Source organism: Capsicum annuum, chromosome 10, assembly GCF_002878395.1.
Source record: "Capsicum annuum cultivar UCD-10X-F1 chromosome 10, UCD10Xv1.1, whole genome shotgun sequence".
Lineage (NCBI taxonomy): Eukaryota > Viridiplantae > Streptophyta > Magnoliopsida > Solanales > Solanaceae > Capsicum > Capsicum annuum.
In genome coordinates, this window is record NC_061120.1 from 28,759,709 (window position 1) to 28,777,802 (window position 18,094).

The 18,094-nt window shown below is 35.8% G+C and overlaps 1 protein-coding gene across 4 annotated transcripts; it reads right to left on the reverse strand.

The window, feature by feature from the left end:
* Positions 1–9,119: 9,119 nt before the first annotated feature.
* LOC107845838 (probable cyclic nucleotide-gated ion channel 6) lies at positions 9,120–17,609 on the reverse strand. Of its 4 annotated transcripts, none has more exons than XR_007045610.1 (3): positions 17,180–17,609; positions 14,388–15,997; positions 9,120–14,299 (listed from the first exon to the last, which is right to left on the reverse strand). XR_007045610.1 is itself a non-coding variant. In XM_016690328.2 (2 exons), exons 1-2 carry the CDS (start codon positions 14,586–14,588, stop codon positions 13,997–13,999), a joined length of 504 nt encoding a protein of 167 aa, XP_016545814.1. In that variant the 5' UTR covers positions 14,589–14,640; the 3' UTR covers positions 9,120–13,996. The 4 variants fall into 4 exon arrangements, 1 of the variants encoding a protein (XP_016545814.1); XR_007045612.1 differs by having other exon boundaries at positions 14,388–15,174; positions 17,180–17,608; XR_007045611.1 differs by having other exon boundaries at positions 14,388–15,174; positions 15,698–17,608.
* Between the last annotated feature and the right edge of the window lie 485 nt (positions 17,610–18,094).

Genomic DNA, 18,094 nt, shown 5'->3' on the forward strand with positions numbered 1-18,094 from the left:
AGCATATCAGCAAGTTGGTTATGATTGCCCATAAAGGTTTCCAAAAAGGCTAGTATGAGAGGTTTGTGGAGATCAACCATGGCTTTACAGTGCTTTTTGAATTCTGCACTGTTAGCTCCCCTAGTGTTCCATATTATGCAATTCATCATGAAAGGTTGCCCCTTCCCTGGGTTGAGGTCCACTCCTTCTGTCTCTTCTTCTTCCTTGAGAGGGGTGACATCTTTGTCTTGTAAAAGTTCCCAGTCCTGGGGGATGGGGGAACATCTTTCAGATCGAGGGTTATTAGGTCCTGTGGTATAAAGATTATAGGCATTTTGCTTATGACATCTTCGAAGGTTAGATGAATCGGCCTTCCTAGAGTTTCCACGTCTGTTCTTGGGGCCTTCATAGATGCCAGGATGTTCTCTCTTAGGGCTTCGAATGTCAGTTCTCTTTCTATGACTTCTTGAAGGGGGGGTTGAAGTTAACAAAAGATGAGGACTTAGGAATAGGTCCTCCTAATTTGAGGGGCCCCCAATTATCAGCATAAAAGGAGGACCCCTCTCTAATATATGAGGAATTTTTGCAGGGAGGAATGGTAAGGATTATCCCGTGAGGGTCATCTCTGCATTCAGCATTTCCTGGGATAGTGGTGCTAGTTGGGCTAGGTTTGTTAGCCTCATCGGAGTGGACAACCATATGTTCTGGACGAAATTTGTCAGACCTTGGTTCAGCCCTTCTATCACTACTTGTGCTAAGTAGCATGGATCCTGGATCAGTATTTTGAACTTGATCCCCTGCCATTTCATATATAGGGGAACTACTTGGTTCGTTAGGCCTATCTCGAGCCAAGAAGTTGGCATGTGGGTCATTGGGAGTGGGGCTGTGGTAAAGGTTAGGCCTTGGGGAGGGATCACGGATTGTTCCATCATTAGAAGTAGAAGGAATATCCTCAAGAAGGTCCGAGTGGTTAGAAGGGGAATATTCAGGGGATTTCCCCGAAGTGGAAAGGGTAGAGGAGTTAAAAGCTTTATGCTCTATTTCAGTAATTTCGGCATCAGTGATTTGATTGATAGATGCAGAAGTGTTTGAAGGGAGAGAAGTTGTATGGTGGGGGTTTGCAGGAGCCTGGGTTTGGAATGACATTCGAGACTTAGTAGTCTCAAAAGTCTTTGACAAGACTTTTAACTCCAAAGGAGAGGTGTTGTGGACTTTTTCGGACTTTTGTTTGGGCCACGACCCAACTTTGTTGATATTCTTTGTAAAGTCCAATTCTAAAAAGCCCAAGTTGTTCTCTCGTGAAGTCGTGGGCTCCTTATTGGGCTTATGATGAGTTGGGCCATTAAGCAAACCTAATCCGCAGTGTTGCCTTGGGGTAGGGTTTTGGCGGAAATTGTCTTTCCTTTCCCAGCGGTCTTGTCAAGAGAGGAAAATGACTTACTTGAGCCCAATACGGATGGTTTCACCAGCCGATGTCTTTGGCTGTGTGGTTCCTTCTTGATTTTTTGAAGGTTACCGTGGTCCATTGGTCTTTTGTTTCTTTTGATTCTTCGCCAAGGTGTGTTTTGTCAACGGCTCTGGCGCATCATTTTTCAGGTTAGGACAGCTATTCCTAACGTATTTTTCAGGTTAGGACAGCTATTCCTAACGTAGCCCAACCTTTCACACAAGTTGTAGAAAAAGCCATCCCCCTCATAGTGAAGAGGTTACTGGTGGCTCCCAATGGTTATTGTGTTTTTAACTTGGGTATCCATTGGGACTTGCACACATATTCGTGCGTATCGACTATGAATTGTAGCGGCTGTGCTTGCATCGACCTTGACAAGGGAGACAATATTCCGCCCTACCTTTTCTAATATGATTCGTCGTAGAACTCCGTTGGCAATTTGGGTAGCCTAACCCAAATTGCTGTCGTGAGTACTTTGGAATCGCCGGGTATGAAGTTAGGAACCCTGCTTCGGACTGACAGGTAAGCACCAGCGATGAACCACGGACCCTGCTGGAGTACTTTCCTTTGAAGATCCTCCTTATTGAATTTAGCAGTGTATAAATCCTTCCCCAGATCTATCAGTGGAAAGGGATCATGTATTTTCCACAGATCTACCAATTTCTTGCGTAGGTAATGGTGATTGAACCTCTTGCCCACAGCTTTAACAATAACTGAGTAGCGCCATGGATCATACATCCTTTCCTTATCCTCCATAGTCAGTGGAACGGTGTCGTCTGTGTCTATTGAATCTGCTATACTCGATTCCTTTGGTAGTTCTATTAAAGAAATGGGGTTGATGTGACTATTAGCCATAAGTATTTTTCTATAAGATGTCGCAACGGGCTCTTTAGGGGCCTCCCCGAAGGCCCTTTTGTCCGAAGGTTCCAGTAGGATGTTGGCCTCCATAGGTTGGTATTCCATAGTTTCATCCATCATTCTCAATTTACAGTTTTCAAGGAATAAGTACTTTCATGTTACTTTATATCATATATTTTAAACTCCTAATTTATATAAAATTCTTACCATAATTTTTAAAGTCCTGATCCCATATATTTTAGGAGTTAAAATTAAATATATAACAATTGAAGGAAAAAGTCTAAAAAGACGATTTTGTCTAAAGCCGAGTCTTTTGATGAAGGGCAAAAAGTTCAATTCACTTTTCTAAGGGTCTTCACACTTTTAATATATTATATATAGAGAGAGATTATAGATTATAGATATAGATTAGGTGCTAAGGTGACAAGACTATCGTGTCTCAGTTTTCATGTCCAAACTAAATTAGTGAGTAAATTAATTAAAGGCTTATGTTATAAACTGGAGAATACATGGATTTTTTTAATGCAAAAAAATTACTCCAATAAATTATAATATAACACTTAGATGTTAAGAAAATATCTCTTCGATAGTTTAACTAATAGTATATTTTAAATGATTTCACAACATATACTTCAAATTATTTGTGTAGGTGGATTTTATCAAATATTCCACTAATGACTTGTAGATACAGTCATATATTTTTGATTTTTTTTCATAGACTTCTGAAAAGAAAAAATATGAAATAAAAAGATTGAAAAAGGTGAAAATAGATTAAGGGAAAGGAGAAAGTGGGGGACAAAAAAGACCAAGGGGAAGAAGAAAGTAGGGGACAAGAAAAATCTTGAAAAGATAATTGTCAGCCTATTATTAGGTGTGTGGGGTAATGATTTTATCAACCGGGTGGTTTTCAATTAGGGAGGGTTAATTTGGGTATCATAAAATGTGAAAAAATAATATCATCCTCCCTTATCACTTTAATTATGAAATTACCGGTCAAAAAGTGCTTTTCAAGTCATTCGGATCCTTTTCCTTCGAGTCAAATATATTTTTCGATTAATTATATTGTGAAGAATGCCATTACCATGGATGGTTAGGGAGTTAATAACTTAAATAGTCACTCAACTTTAGATTTTTATCCCAGAAAGTCACTCAATTTTGAACTTTATTTAGAAAGTCATTCAACTTTACATTTTTTACTTAGAAAGTCACTCAACTTTAGATCTTTTGCTCAGATAGTCACTCAGCCCACTTTAATATCTTTTAAATTAAACTTTGAGTATGTGAAATTTTTAAAATACAAAATATTCATTTAAGGACCTTTTTATCCTTTCCTTTAAGGACCTTTTTACCCTTTCCTTCATTCTCCTAAATTATCTTTACCTTTCATAAAAAAATTAAAAGTTTTGCTTAAACATAGCTCAGAATTCTGGAGGAGAAAGGATGAACTGAATACTTTAATTCATTAAAGAGAGTTGCACTTTACATTCGAGAAAACTATTGCCAATCCATCATATTAGTAAAACAAATTTAGTGCAAAATTTGTTCGAATTCCAGGAAAATATCATGAAGGAATATGTTTGTGAAGCGTCAATGAAAAGGGTTAGAAAATGCTAATATGACACTGTATATAAAGTGTCTTATTTTGTTAAAACTTGCAGGTCATATCACCTTAACTCATTAGTTAGAAAGTGCTTACGACATTGTGTACAAAATATCTTATTTGATTAAAACTTGTGGGCAGGCCTTTAAAATGTCTTATGGCACAGTATGGATGTTTTTGGTTGTTAATGTATTTGCAAGTAACTTGTAACATTTCTTTTGTCTGTGCACAAATAAAACATTCTTCTACCTCTCCATTGGTCATAATGGTGTCACTTAGTTCCTTTCATATGCTATTATAACCAGTTTCATGTACGTATAATCTGATTAAAACTCAAACTTAATTTAGTGCACCATATTTATTTTACTAACAAGTTGGATTGATAACAGTTTTCTCGAATGTAAAGTATAACTCTCTTTAATGAATTGAAGAGATTAGTTCATCCTTTCTCCTGCACAATCCTGGGTTATGTTTAAGCAAAACTTCTAATTATTTTGTGAAAGGTAAAGATAATTTAGAAGAATGAATGAGAGGGTAAAAGGATCATTAACTGAATTTTTTTATTTTTTTTCAGATTTTTGTTATGAAAAAAAATTTCACATAAGCAAAATTTAATTTAAAAAATAGTAAAAGGATTGAGTGACTTTCTGAATAAAAGATTTAAAGTTGAGTGACTTTCTGAGTCAAGTCCAAAATTGAGTGCCTTTCTAAAATAAAAATTTAAAGTTAAATGGCCATTTAAATTATTAACTCGGTGGTTACGTTTCATGAAGTGTTATATTATATAGTGTTGTTTTAATAACGAATAAAACGTTCAAATAGATTATGCCATTTTTTGTTGTGACAAATCTCATGCGGTCAAAAATTTAAAGAATAATTCTATACGAAAAAATAAGGTGTATGATAGAGCTATTAAAAAAGTTGGATAAAGTATATAATCAGATTATTAAATAATAAATAAAGATATAATAAAAAATAAAAAAGATGATGTAATTACATTAAATCGATCGTTACGCAAAATAGAACTTTATAGTACAATTCAATAATTGAATTACCGATATAATAAAATTTTGTAACATTCACACACACAAAAAAAGATCAGTGAAGTGAAAAGGTTAATATGAAGCTAATAACTGAGTTACAGAACCAAGCAGAATTAAGTTAGAGAGAGAACAACTCCCCTCTCTCTTTAAAATTCCCAATGTCAACAACGACTGCTACCTCTCGTAATCCAGACCTACCGCCACCACCACCTCCACCGGATCCTCCAGACCTAACCCCAGCTGCCATGGAGGAGGATCCCCCAAAGAAAATGTCCTACAAAGAAGCAAATGAAGAACATCCTGGCCTTGACCTTGGAAATGTCGAAGCCCTACTAAATTTCAAAAACTTGAAAACATCGACTGTCGACTCTGACGGAAATCCTATTCAGCTCACTGATGAAGATAAACAAAGGCTCTACAGCCCTTGGAAAAGATCTGTTATCTTGAAATGTGTTGGAAGGAGACTGAACCATCAGTATCTTCGTTCAAAATTGATGGATCTATGGAAACTCTAAGAAAGTGTTATTCTTATTAATCTTGGTGAGGATTATTACACAGTAAAATTAGCACTTGAAGAAAGCCACAAAAAGATTCTATTGGAAGACCCATGGTTCGTGGCAGGCTCATACATCTCTATAAGGGTGTGGGAGCCAAATTTTGTGCCTTGCCGGTCAAAAATTGCGTCCACAGCAATATGGGCCAGATTACCATCCTTACCAACATAATTTTATGATAAGAATATACTTGAAAAGATTGGGAAAAAAATTGGATGTCTACTGAAAATAGATGCGTGTACCTCCTCGTCACTACGAGGCCTGTACGCTCGTATCTGCGTACAGATCCAAATGGAAAAACCTGTTCGCACGAGTGTTACCGTTGGGCATCACGAGCAACCAATCTTCTACGAAGGAGATGGTATCCTGTGCACTTATTGCGGTCGTTTAGGCCATACGATTGGGACATGTCAATACATTCAACACGTTGAGAAGACTCCCAACAAAATGCAGGCACTTCGAAGTCCATTCCTTCCCAGCAGCTAGCAACGGAATGACGAACCGTATCCTTTAGTAATCAAGGTACTAAAGCATCCAAAAAGGGGAAGGCCTCAACATAAGGTATGATACGAAACAGATCGATAAATCTAATGTCAAGACGAAATCATTTAACTACAAATCAGGTAAGTTCCTTGATAAACCCCATCGCAATTCACATCCTCCAACAGGCACCGATACGCTAAGTGCTTCGGGTAAGGAAAATAATACCTCAAATTTGGATCACCAAAATTTGGACAAGTCTAATTTGGCAAGAAATGGAAAGAGGTCCATCTCTGAATCCCAAGGCCCAAACTCTTTGAAGGGAAAAATCAATTGGGCCCAACAAAAAGGTACAAGTCATATGGAAATAAATACCTAGCCGGGTAAGGCCCAAGTCAATTCTTTGAAGGGTCAACCTTATTCTTATAAAAATAGTAAGTCCAATGTGGGATCTACCAACAAATTTGAAGTACTTAATCATGTTGACATCTTGAACTCTCAAAGTGATATGAACGATTTCGGTCAAATCAACCAGGCAAACTGCTTCTCCAAGCAGACTGATTCTTCTGAAAATCCCTCCTGCTCCACTTCTTATCATCACCAACCTACACCTCTTGAAAAGGAGTATGTGGCCACTAAAACTTTGCATAAATACTCACTCACTTCTTCTGCACCACCTAAACCTATCTTCTCACAAAATGAGATCCACAGAACCCTCCTAGATTAACCATCCCTCTATTGCTCTAATCTCAACACCATTACCTCTGGACCATACACCAACCTCTTGGTTAGAAATAGGTCTACAAAATATGTCGATCACCTTCCAAGGGATAGTAGAGGGAAGAGAGGTACAAGTGGTGCTCCATAATTCGGAGTACCTTGCACTGCTGGTCATGGAATCCCTGAACAAAAGCCTAGCGAACTATGATAACAATATCTGGATGACCACCCTACTGACAGCTGCCAACCAAAACCCATTGGAAAGCCTGTCAACAGAGACTCTATTAGCCACATTAGACCAAGTCTCACAGACTCTTCCCTTTTTACCGCCACCAAATCCTCTATTGCTTCTGAATGGGCCACCACTGCTTTCACTAGAGAATTCTCCTTCTCAAGTGGAAAACCCTCAGGACAAAATTCCCACTCTACTTTTAATTCTTTGACTAATCAGTATAAGGAAGTCCTTAGATTAGAATGCGAATTCTAGAAAGTCAAATCTAAGGTTAATTGGCTCACTGAAGGCGATGCTAACACTAGATTCTTCCATACTTCTACTTTTAACAGAAGAAAGAAGAATAATATCAATGCCCTGAAGGATGACCTGGGTAACTGGATGTACACTCAAAGGGATATAGAGGACTCTATCATGTCTTTCTATAGGACCCTCTACACAAGTGACCATTCCAGCTCTACCAGGAACTGTCTCACTAGCCCTTCTTCTAAAGGTTCTATCTCTCCAGCTGCACATGCCATGTTAGACAGTATTCCTACCATTTCTGAAATAAAGAAAGTTGTCTTCAACTTTAAACCTACAAAAGCTCCTGGACCGGATAGTCTGCATCCACTCTTCTTTCAGAAATTCTGGGACTCCACCCACACTCAACTTATTTCCTTCTATAGCAAAGTCTTCTCTTTAGGTACAATGGATAAAGAGGTTAACACTACTTACCTTTGTCTTATCCCTAAGTGTTAGAATGCTGTTACTCTTAAGAATTACAGACCCATTAGTCTCTGCAACACTCAATACAAGATCATAACAAAAATCATTACCAATAGAATCAAGCCTTTCTTGAGTAAAATCATTTCTCCAACTCAAGCAAGCTTCCTGACTAACAGAAGAGCTTCTGAGAATACTATCATCGTGTAGAAATTTCTGAATTACTTTTCCAAAATGAAGGGAGCAAAAGGAAACATGATTCTCAAAATCAACCTAGAAAAAGCTTTTGATAGGATAGAATGGTCGTTCATCAAACAAGCTCTTTCTTTTTTTAAATTCCCCCGTTCTCTCCAAGCTTATTATGTCTTGTATCTACACATACTCTATCTCTGTCCTTATTAATGGTTTTAAAATCACTTTCTTTGCTCTATCTAGGGGAATATGGCAAGGAGATCCCATGTCTCCATACATCTTCATCCTCTGCATGGAACTTCTAGCCAGAAGGATCGATTATAAGGTAGATACCCTTAACTGGACCCCTATTTCTACAAGTAGAGGAGGACCCAAGCTTTCTCATCTCTTTTTTGCTGATGACCTAACTCTTTTTACCAAAGTTGATACTACCAATTGTCAAACTGTCAAAAGGATCCTTGATACCTTCAGCTCCTTATCAGGTCAAAAGGTCAATAGGAATAAGTCTAAGTTTTCTCCAAGAATTGCTCCAGGGATGTCACTAATAATATTTCCACTCTTTTGGACATTCCTACAAGTAACAGCTTTGGAAAATATCTGGGGTTTCCTATTTTCCATAGATCTCCCAGTAAAGCTGACTTCCAATTCATCATAGATTGAATGAAAACAAAGCTCTCAAGTTGGAAAATCAATATGCTTAACCAGGATGGCAGAACCACCCTCACCAAAGCCACTCTTAATAGTATTCCTAACCATTCAATGCAATACATTGCTATCCCAGCTGGGGTTCATAAGCATATTGATAAAATCCAACAAAACTTTATTTGGGGCACCACAAATAGCAAACGAAAAATGCATATGGTTAACTGGGAAATGGTCACTAGCTCGAGGCACCTTGGTGGCCTTGGTATCCAACAAGTTAGTCATAAGAATGCTGCTTTCCTAACAGTTTTAGCCTGGAGATACACTACAAATCCCCAGTCTCTTTGGGCCAGGATCTTGCCCAACAGAACCTCAATAAACCAGTCCCAGGGGGCCTCTAGAACTTGGAGGAACATTATCAAGGGTCTTAATACCTGTTCGAAGGCTTCTATGTGGATCATCCATAATGGTGATAGGGTAAACTTTTGGAGTGGTAGATGGCTTCCCAATACTGAACCCCTTAGTAGTATTAATCAGGGTCCTATGCTTCACAACATGTTGGACTTGAAAATATCTGACTTATGGAAAAATGGTTCTTGGGACCTGTCCACTTTACTCTTTTAGCTACCACTGTCTATTACCCACTCCATTCAGCACACTTTCTTCCCGGATACCTTAGGCACAAATGATTATCCTATTTGGACTCTCACTGGTAAAGGGATTTTCACCACTAAAAGTTCCTATAAGCTCATCACTTCCAAAACTCAGCCTCCTCTTAGTCAACAGGATTACATATGGATTTGATCCTTAAAAATCCCTAGCAAGATGAACCATTTTCTTTGGCTACTTAATCATGATAGGATCCCTTGCAACTCAACTCTTAGTCGTATGAGTATGCCTATTAAACCCCATTGTAAGCTTTGCACAGGCCAAAATAAAGACATTCCTCATATCTTCATCTTCTGGTACTGCCAAAAGCCAACTCTCTTTGGAATGTTTTCTTCCAAAAGATCAGCATTGTTAAGGACTGGGCTGGCAATAGCATGGCGGATCAATACATAAAACCTCTAATCATGTTTTGCTTGTGGGAAATTTGGAGGTGCAGGAATGATAATCTGTTTAACAATTTAAATGCTTCTCCCTCTTTCAAGAATGCTTATGCAAATGCTGTTGAATACTCTTATCTTATGCCTTCACCCTGTTCCCCTTACCAGGAAGCCACTATTCATGTTTGTTGGCTTCCCCCCATGAACATCCCTTACAAGCTCAACACTGACGGAGCGTGCCTAGTGTGGTAGTGATCTCCAACAACTTTTATTATTGCCTCTTGCTGTGGAAGGTATTAGCACTCGTACTTATTTAAAATAAGTCCTTGGGGAAAAAGTATTTATTTGTACTTAAAGTTTTGTTAGAAATGTTAAGCAAAATGGTCTACTGAACCCTAAGGTAGTAGCTCTTGCACTTATTTAAACTAAGTCTTTGGGGAAAAAATATTTATTTGTACATAAAGTTTTGTAAAAAAAGTTAGGCAAAATGGTCTACTGAACCCTTGTACTTGTCCGGATTTATAAAGTGGACACCTCTACTTAATCCTTTGTCATTTGAACCTCTCAATCCATCAAAATACAAGATTTTAAACACCTACTACCACATGTGCAGCTCACTCACCCTTACGTAGATAACATGTCAAATCCAGATCACATAAACTAAAGCCATGTCATAATTATCTTCATTAACTATTTTAAAAATTATTAATAATAAATATTAAATAAAAGGCAATATAATGAGTTTGCAAATTTTTTAAAGTAAAATTCCCACTCCCACTTCTCTCATCTTCCTCCACCTCTCCCAACCCACGATCACCGCCATCACCTTCACCACAACCACCATCACCATCACCATCACCTCCAACCCTTTATTCTCTTTTTCTTTCATCTAAATTTTTCTTCACAAAGAAAAAGGGACATCGAGAAAAATTCATTGACGCTCACTAATCTTATATTTCAAAAAGACCACTTTTATGCATAAAAACACAAACGGATACACAAAATTTCTCAATAATGAGCAGAAAGTTTTCATGACATTTACCTTTATTTAAATTTTGAATAATAAATCCGAAAAAAGTTTAGGAGCATCACTTTATCAGAAGAAATTTGACAGATATCAAACAAATCTATAAATTTGGGGTCTTCTTGTTCAATAAGAAAAGCAGACACAATAAATAAAAGCACGATGTTGAAAAAATGAATCTATTTACTCTCCTGTCAATCCTTCTTCTTCGTCCCTCTCTTGAATCACTACACCACCACCATGGAAGATCCATAATCATTGGAGCAGAATCACTGTTACAAACTATCACCATTGATGGTCAATTCTTTTTCAAGATCTAAACCTCGATTGATGCCATCAATATTCACTAAAACTTCAATTGTTGACGGAGGTTTGTTGGATAACATTGGGTGGAGAGTAGTGGAAGAAATAGAGGGAAGGGTTGTGAACTTCTGTTTTTCTCATTTTTTAAATATTTAGTTTTTTTGTCTTTTGATTTTAGCATTTTTTTAAAGCAATTCACAACATCCACTTGCTTTAGAGAGTGTGACACACCATATTTTAATTGAGTCAGCAAAATAAATTCAACGTGAGCTTTGTCAATGATTAGGGAGGTTTTAAAAACTTGTTCTGATTGAGTTTAAGTGTTTAGTTGATAATGAGATGAGTAGAAGAGTCCAAAATATAAGCTCATACAAGTACAGAGGTCTGTTAGGCCATTTACAATAAATGAAGGGTTTACTTTATCCCAATGACTTTTTAATGTAGTTTAGTCGGGTGGTAAGAGTTCTCCTATCTTGGTGAATTAGAGTAGGTTCCCAAACGATTGGGTTAGTTGAGTTGTGACACGTTCAAACTTTTCTATTTGTTGGATGGATATATCATGCATAGCATTATTTTATATTTTTAGTTGTGTACTTAGCTTGGTCAACCGTAATTACTCCTAACTTCTTACCTTTTTGATGCAAATCCTAGTTTGAGTGCTATCCACGGATTGTAACCTCGTGCAGCTTTGGGATTTTGATTTAAGGGGGAGCTCCCCATTCTTATCTTGTTTTCAGCTTCATCTAATTTCTTATGTCTTTAGCTTACGTTAGTGACAGATATTATACATTTGTACTTTATGTCGATTTTAGAGTGCTCTTTACTCATGAAATTAGTTTGTTGTGGATTTAAGTTGTATAATTTTAGATATTGAGTTGGTTTATCATATTATCTTGGATTTATTTTAAAGTCTCGTGTTTTGATTACTATTTATCTTCTTTTCTTTATTTATTCTATGTTAGAGTTTGGGCGTACCTACTAAGGTTAGATCGGGGTAAGTAAAATCATCACCTCAGATTGTAAATCGTCAAAGTGCAGATCTTGGTATGCGTGCTACCCGCAGACACTGATCGTACATTTCTGAGTTATCGAAACTGCCGTGAAATCCCCGTTCGAAGCATATTTTCAGCTTGTTCTATCCTGCTTTTGTAGTTATTTCATTTTAGAGATAGATACTTTATATACTAGTTGTTGATTTTGGTTTAGAGTCACTCTCTATTGATGGCACTATTTCTTGGGATTTTAAGGTGTATTTCCAGATATTGAGTTATTTTTAATTGTTGGTTCATCTTTATTTTAAATCTTGAGTTTTATTTCATTATTTGATCTTCAATTTAGTTAACTTTGTCTATGCGCCAGGCTTACCTACAAAGATTGGGTTGGAGTAGGCTCTATCATGGTTTTGTATTTTTAGATCATGACAGTAAACATTCACAATTTTTTCAACACAAATTTACATAAGTTCGTCGAGTGAAGCCAAAATTTGTTGAGGATTTTTTACCAGGACTATTGTACTGCTCATCAAAGATTGGTACTGATTCAATCCTATTGTTCTATATTGATGTGTCTTATTTTCAACGTTCACCTCATACTGTATTATTAATTATCTCACTAATTTTCTAGCCAGGAATGAGAAAGACATGCTTAGGGTGGGGGTCTAGGATGAGGATGAGAACTGGTAAGTTTAGTAACCAACGAAAAGGAAAAAATATGTACATTGGCGTTTTTCACATATTAGCAATTATATAAATATTTATTTGACTAATAGCTGGTTGTGTACTCGTTACATCTCTTTAGACTTCCTCTAGTTCTTGAAAGCTTTTCCATAAGATTATTGATATTTTATTCTTTAGAAAAGATCTCTATTCTAATTTCTTTTACCTTATTTTAGCTCCCTTTTATGTTTACCATTTTTTCTTCGTCTTAATCATCACATTGTTTGTGCTCTTTGAGGTATTCTTTGTCTACTCTTCTTGTTCATTGAGATTATAGGGATTGCTATAAATGGTCATGGGATATCGAGTTTTTACTTATCTTATTATGTATAACTAAGGAATCATTCTAATATATTACTTACTTAATTTCTCAGTTTCTTATGATAACACCAAACACAATATGTATGATTCAGAGTAATCGGGGAATCTATTTCTATCATTACTATAATGTCTAGTTTTGTCACAAAGAAAAACATTTTCTTTACCTTTTTATTTCTATTCTACCATTGAAATGATATTTAAATTGGATGCAAAACATTAACTTAAGAACAACATAAAATGGACACAAAACATTTCTTATTAGACTGTAGTAAAGACATAAAATGGACTCTATATATAAAATCAAAAAAAATAAAAAAAAATTGCAAGAAACATAAGATAGACTTCACTAGCATCGCTATCAATACCTAATAAAGCTGCATAATATAATGAAGTCCACATATTAAATTACATAGAAACACAAAAATCAATAAGAGTGCAACAACTAACAACTATAAGATTGACTAGTTCAACTTTAGAATTCTCAAGGTGCCCCACATAGACTTTAAATTTATATAAAATACTAATAAAAGTAATAAAGGTACAGAAATACCTCACGAACTTTCATATATAGAATAGGAAGTAATGCATAATTCTCAATCTGAGTTCAAAATTTCTCAAAGGTTGATTCTGAGGACTTTTTTGCCCATTATGTTAACTAACATCCTTTTATTTGAATGATGTTTGACATGTTGCTCTGTTTTGGCATCATAGAATAAAGAGATAAATGCGTTAGCATACTTATATTTAGTTGTTTGGTGATGGTGTCCTACTAATTCATTGGAGCTAATATTACATCTCCTATCCCAGACTTCTCTTTCAATTTGGCAAAAGAATTGTGCATCGTCAGCCAAGGGTACCGATTAAATGACAATCCTTTTAGCTAAAGTTCTTAAAACTTTTACTTAGAGAATCCTGGGATTCATCTACTTATAACACAAGTAAATCTGAATAAATCATAATCAGTTCGAAAAGGCACCTTTGATAGAGGATTAACGAGCTGAATTCGAGTATAGTGCAATCCGACATTGCCCTTTGCGAGGAAAGTCTCACAATGTATCCCTAAATCATAGTTTCCATTGGCTACACAACTTTGTCCTTGATATTACCAGAAGACATTGAACAAATGCATCAGCACTTACTTCAAAGCCTTAACTGTCCTAGTCGATGGTGGCAAGTTTAAACCAAATTTTGGATCCATTGCCAATGTTAGTAGCTCCTCACCACGAAAGTCGTTTCCTTTTAGGATACCTCTGTTGAAGAATCCACTCCTCCCACCATCAGTTTTTACAATTTCTAGAGGACCACAGATTATAAAGATCATTTCATTAACTAGATCTCCTTCTCTAACCATGTACACCTTTTCTGTGCTTAAACTTGGTTTCAATCGCTCACATATGGCATCGAGCATCCACTCGTATATGGTCTCAAACAAGGGAACCTTCAACAACGGCCATTCACAATATTAATGTTTCAAACATACAAACAAGTTGTGAACTTTAGGTTATCAACAAGATAATAGTACTTACCCTTCTGACCAAATTCAAACAGAGATGCTGCTTAATATCCCTCCTAATGTCTTCGAGCATATTTTGCATCAAACTCTGCACATCTACTTCTTTAGTTTCCAACCATTTGTACTGATCATAACGCTGAACTCTCTCCCTTAGCTCAGGAGGAAGTACTTTATAATGCATCCACTGCTCTGAGTAACGCCTTTTGATCCTCATCTCCTCAAGCCATTTTGTCAGAGATTTAAAATAGGTTTGTAGGGTACACAAAGCCAAAGTTTAAGCACTATTATAATGTATGAACTTTAATAACCCAACAAGCACTGGCGGTACTTATTACAAAATTATATGTTCCTGGAGTTTAATATATACAATCATTTCACTTAATCAAGTAATTAATAGGTTGTTATAAATCATTCCATTTGTTTAGAAAGTAACAAAGTAGGTTACGTAAGCCCTCTATTTTTATCGTTTGAACCAATCTGAATTTGAAACAATAAGGGTGGGGAAAGACCAAATTTTTATCCACTCTGACCAAATAATACTATTAGAAGGATAAATAATAAAAAGCAGCTATAAGAAGTAAAGTATAAAAGAAGTATCACACTAAAAACTTATGTATTATTATTCTGCATCATCTTCTAAAGAATCTTAGCCCAAAAAATGAAAAGAAAGCTTCTTTAGTCTATGCACCTGCATGGTTCCAATGAGAATAGCAAATAGCAGGAGTCCGAAAATGCCCAATATAATCAAAAAGATATTTTCCAGAGTATAGCTACTGGTTTCAAGCCCCTAACCAAATGTGCTGTAAAAAATGAAATATCAAACTAGTTAAAGGCTCACAAGGCATTGTCCATAGGGTGATTTTCTAATTCTCATGAACAGGGAATATCATGATTCCAAGAACATCTATAATATCTTGTTCTAGAAAAATTTAAAAGCTACCTCAATAAAGGAAAGCAACAGAACATATTTGTCTAAATTATATACAACATACTTCCAAAGAAGCCTCTTGCCTTTCAACCATTTTATCTTCATGAATTGAAATTTAATCACACAATACTGTGCCACTCAATGGAATAGTACACTAGGAAAAAAACTTTGATGATACCTCATTAGCTTTCAATTTTTACCTTTTGTTAAACTAGGAGTCGAAAGTTAGTTTGTGTTTCAATGTGGAGCATATAATCTTCATGCAGCAATTAAGAAGATCTTTGAGATAGACAGGGAAGATCTTTGAGACAGACAATTATTAACAATAGACAGAATGTAAAAAGGAGGGGAAATGAAACAATATAATTAGACACATCATATAGCTGAAGTTTTACCTCAAGTTCTGCAAGCCCCACCACAGACAAAAATAATATTTGACAATGAAATCCTCCATGTCAAGAACACAATTTTTATAGCTCTTTCATATATTTAATACTTAAATTTGTCCTCCTTACACAATTTTCATCAAGAACCTTCTTACCAATGTCTTTCCATTTTGTAATATTAAAGTTTGTTTCATGTTCATAGTACAGATGAGATAATTGTTCCTTGCACTGGTCATTCTTGAAACATGCTATATTCCAACATGTACTTTTGCGTTTGGTAGATAATAGGTACCAGGAAGCCCCAAATATCTACATGTCATAAACAACAAACTTTGATCATGTTTGAGACTTTGATTACTTGACCGTAGCTACCTTAGTTTCTCTTAGTACCATAAATAATCAAATACCAATAACAGTTGAAATTCTAGATAACGACTTAGGTTATAATGATAAAAAGTATGACAAAAGGAAAAGGAACTAAAAGGACGTACAACTCATGTTCAATAAGGAGATGAAAAGATTGCAATTTAGTGTCCCAAATGATGGCCCATAACAACTGTGTCTTATGAGTCACCTTAATGAATTTATCCGAGACACAAAGCTATTTGGACCATGAAATCTAAAAAGAGGAAGATTATATTGTCAATGATCATTTTTCAAATGCCATTTAAAACAATCCCAGAATTTTCATACTCTAGGCGAAGGACCATAAAAGATTAGTGGAAAATCAACTACCCCTAAAGGGTTTCTTCTAATATGAATTTTGACTAAAAGATAAGCTTCACTAAATACTAAACGGGTTCCTTTTAGAATATGGTATCATGATGTTTTGTGTTTCTACTACGTACATTCTTACAGTATGTAATGACTGGCCACTTTATGTCAAACCTTATCAGGTGAAAGAATTCATGATAAATTGTAACAACAGCTAGTAATTCTTGCCATATAAGGAATTTTCAAAAGCATATAAAAACAATCATTAAATGCAATGATGATCAAATATGAAAAGTTACTTACATTACTAGACATCACAAACCATAACAGATAATATGCAGGACTAGCCTAAGTAGTTTCTGCAAATACCCCTGCTATCTTTTTCAAATCTGAACATAATGGAATAAACTGCAAAAATCTAGGAATATATAGAAACATCACAATTACAATTCTACAACAAACATTATCACATTGATTTAAACCAAAAATGATAAGGTTTTGACATCAGTTAAATAAAAGCTAGTACAACCCTGTCTTTAGAATGATTATATTGATGATTTTGTCTAGGTTTACATTTTCGTTATCCCCATATTATCAACAAGATCCTCATAATTTATTCCAAATCCCTAAGTCTTTCATATCCAAATGTTATTGCATGTCGAAATTTAAATCCATCCCTAAATATTCGATCAACAATCAAAGTGAAAGAGAAGAAAATCCCAAAATAGAAACTCAAAAAATTAGGTAAAAAATCATCCATTATAAGAATTAACAAACCTTAGAAGAAAACCCCAAATTTTCTCAAAAATTGAAGAATTAACTAATCTTCGAAATCAGGGTCGCACTTTTTGGCTTCTTTCCGGCTTCGGAGAGATTAGAAATAGCTGGAGATAGCTATTTCTAATAGTACCAGCAATTTCGCTTCTCAGAAATCGCCAATTATGAACAAGCTAAGTTAACTAGTGGCTACGTACAAGGTTGGGCTGCTCCAATGATGTTCCGGCACCCCCAATTTGGTTTTGCTTTGCTTTAGAAATTGATTTTGAAACCAAGTTATTTAGGTTATTCTTTTGTCATGGGACATAAAATTATGATTTAATTTTATTTGAAATAATGAGGTTGAAGTTATAGGAAATGGAATAAGAAGAAGGAAAGGGAAAACTAAAACAACATGGGTGTGTTCTGATGTAAAATGATAATGCAAAACCCATACGCAGTCATTACGTATCCATCATTTTTCATTTAGAGCGGACATTGTGTCATTTTTACATGTTTTACTACATCAATAAAATAATTTTAGTGCGTGAAACACACTCTCCACTGACGTAGAAAATGATGAAAAAAATATGAACATGTGTCATTTTTATCTAAATAATTTATAAATAATTAATTTAAATAAAAAATACCCCTCCCCTAACCTATCCATGCACTAACCTTCTTCTTCAAACACCGCATCCACCCACCCACCCTACTAGTCCACCCACCCACCCGCCACCTCCACCTCACCAATCTTCTTCTTAAAACACCCCACCCACCCTTCACCCCCCACCCCACGCACTCCGCTAATATTTTCTTCAACCACCCCACTTACCCCGTCACTCTTCTTCCCCTCTTTATCTTCTTTAAAGACCCCACACCCCCTCCCCATCACCGTACCCCAGTTATCTTTAATTTTTTTTTATCGATTTAGCT

Bases quoted from the DNA above. Each gene is read 5' to 3' on its own strand.
- LOC107845838 (XM_016690328.2), bottom strand. From the start codon at position 14,588: ATGAGGATCAAAAGGCGTTACTCAGAGCAGTGGATGCATTATAAAGTA. The intron at 14,300-14,387 runs GTAAGTACTATT...CCGTTGTTGAAG, and splicing joins GTTTGAATTTGGTCAGAAGG to GTTCCCTTGTTTGAGACCAT.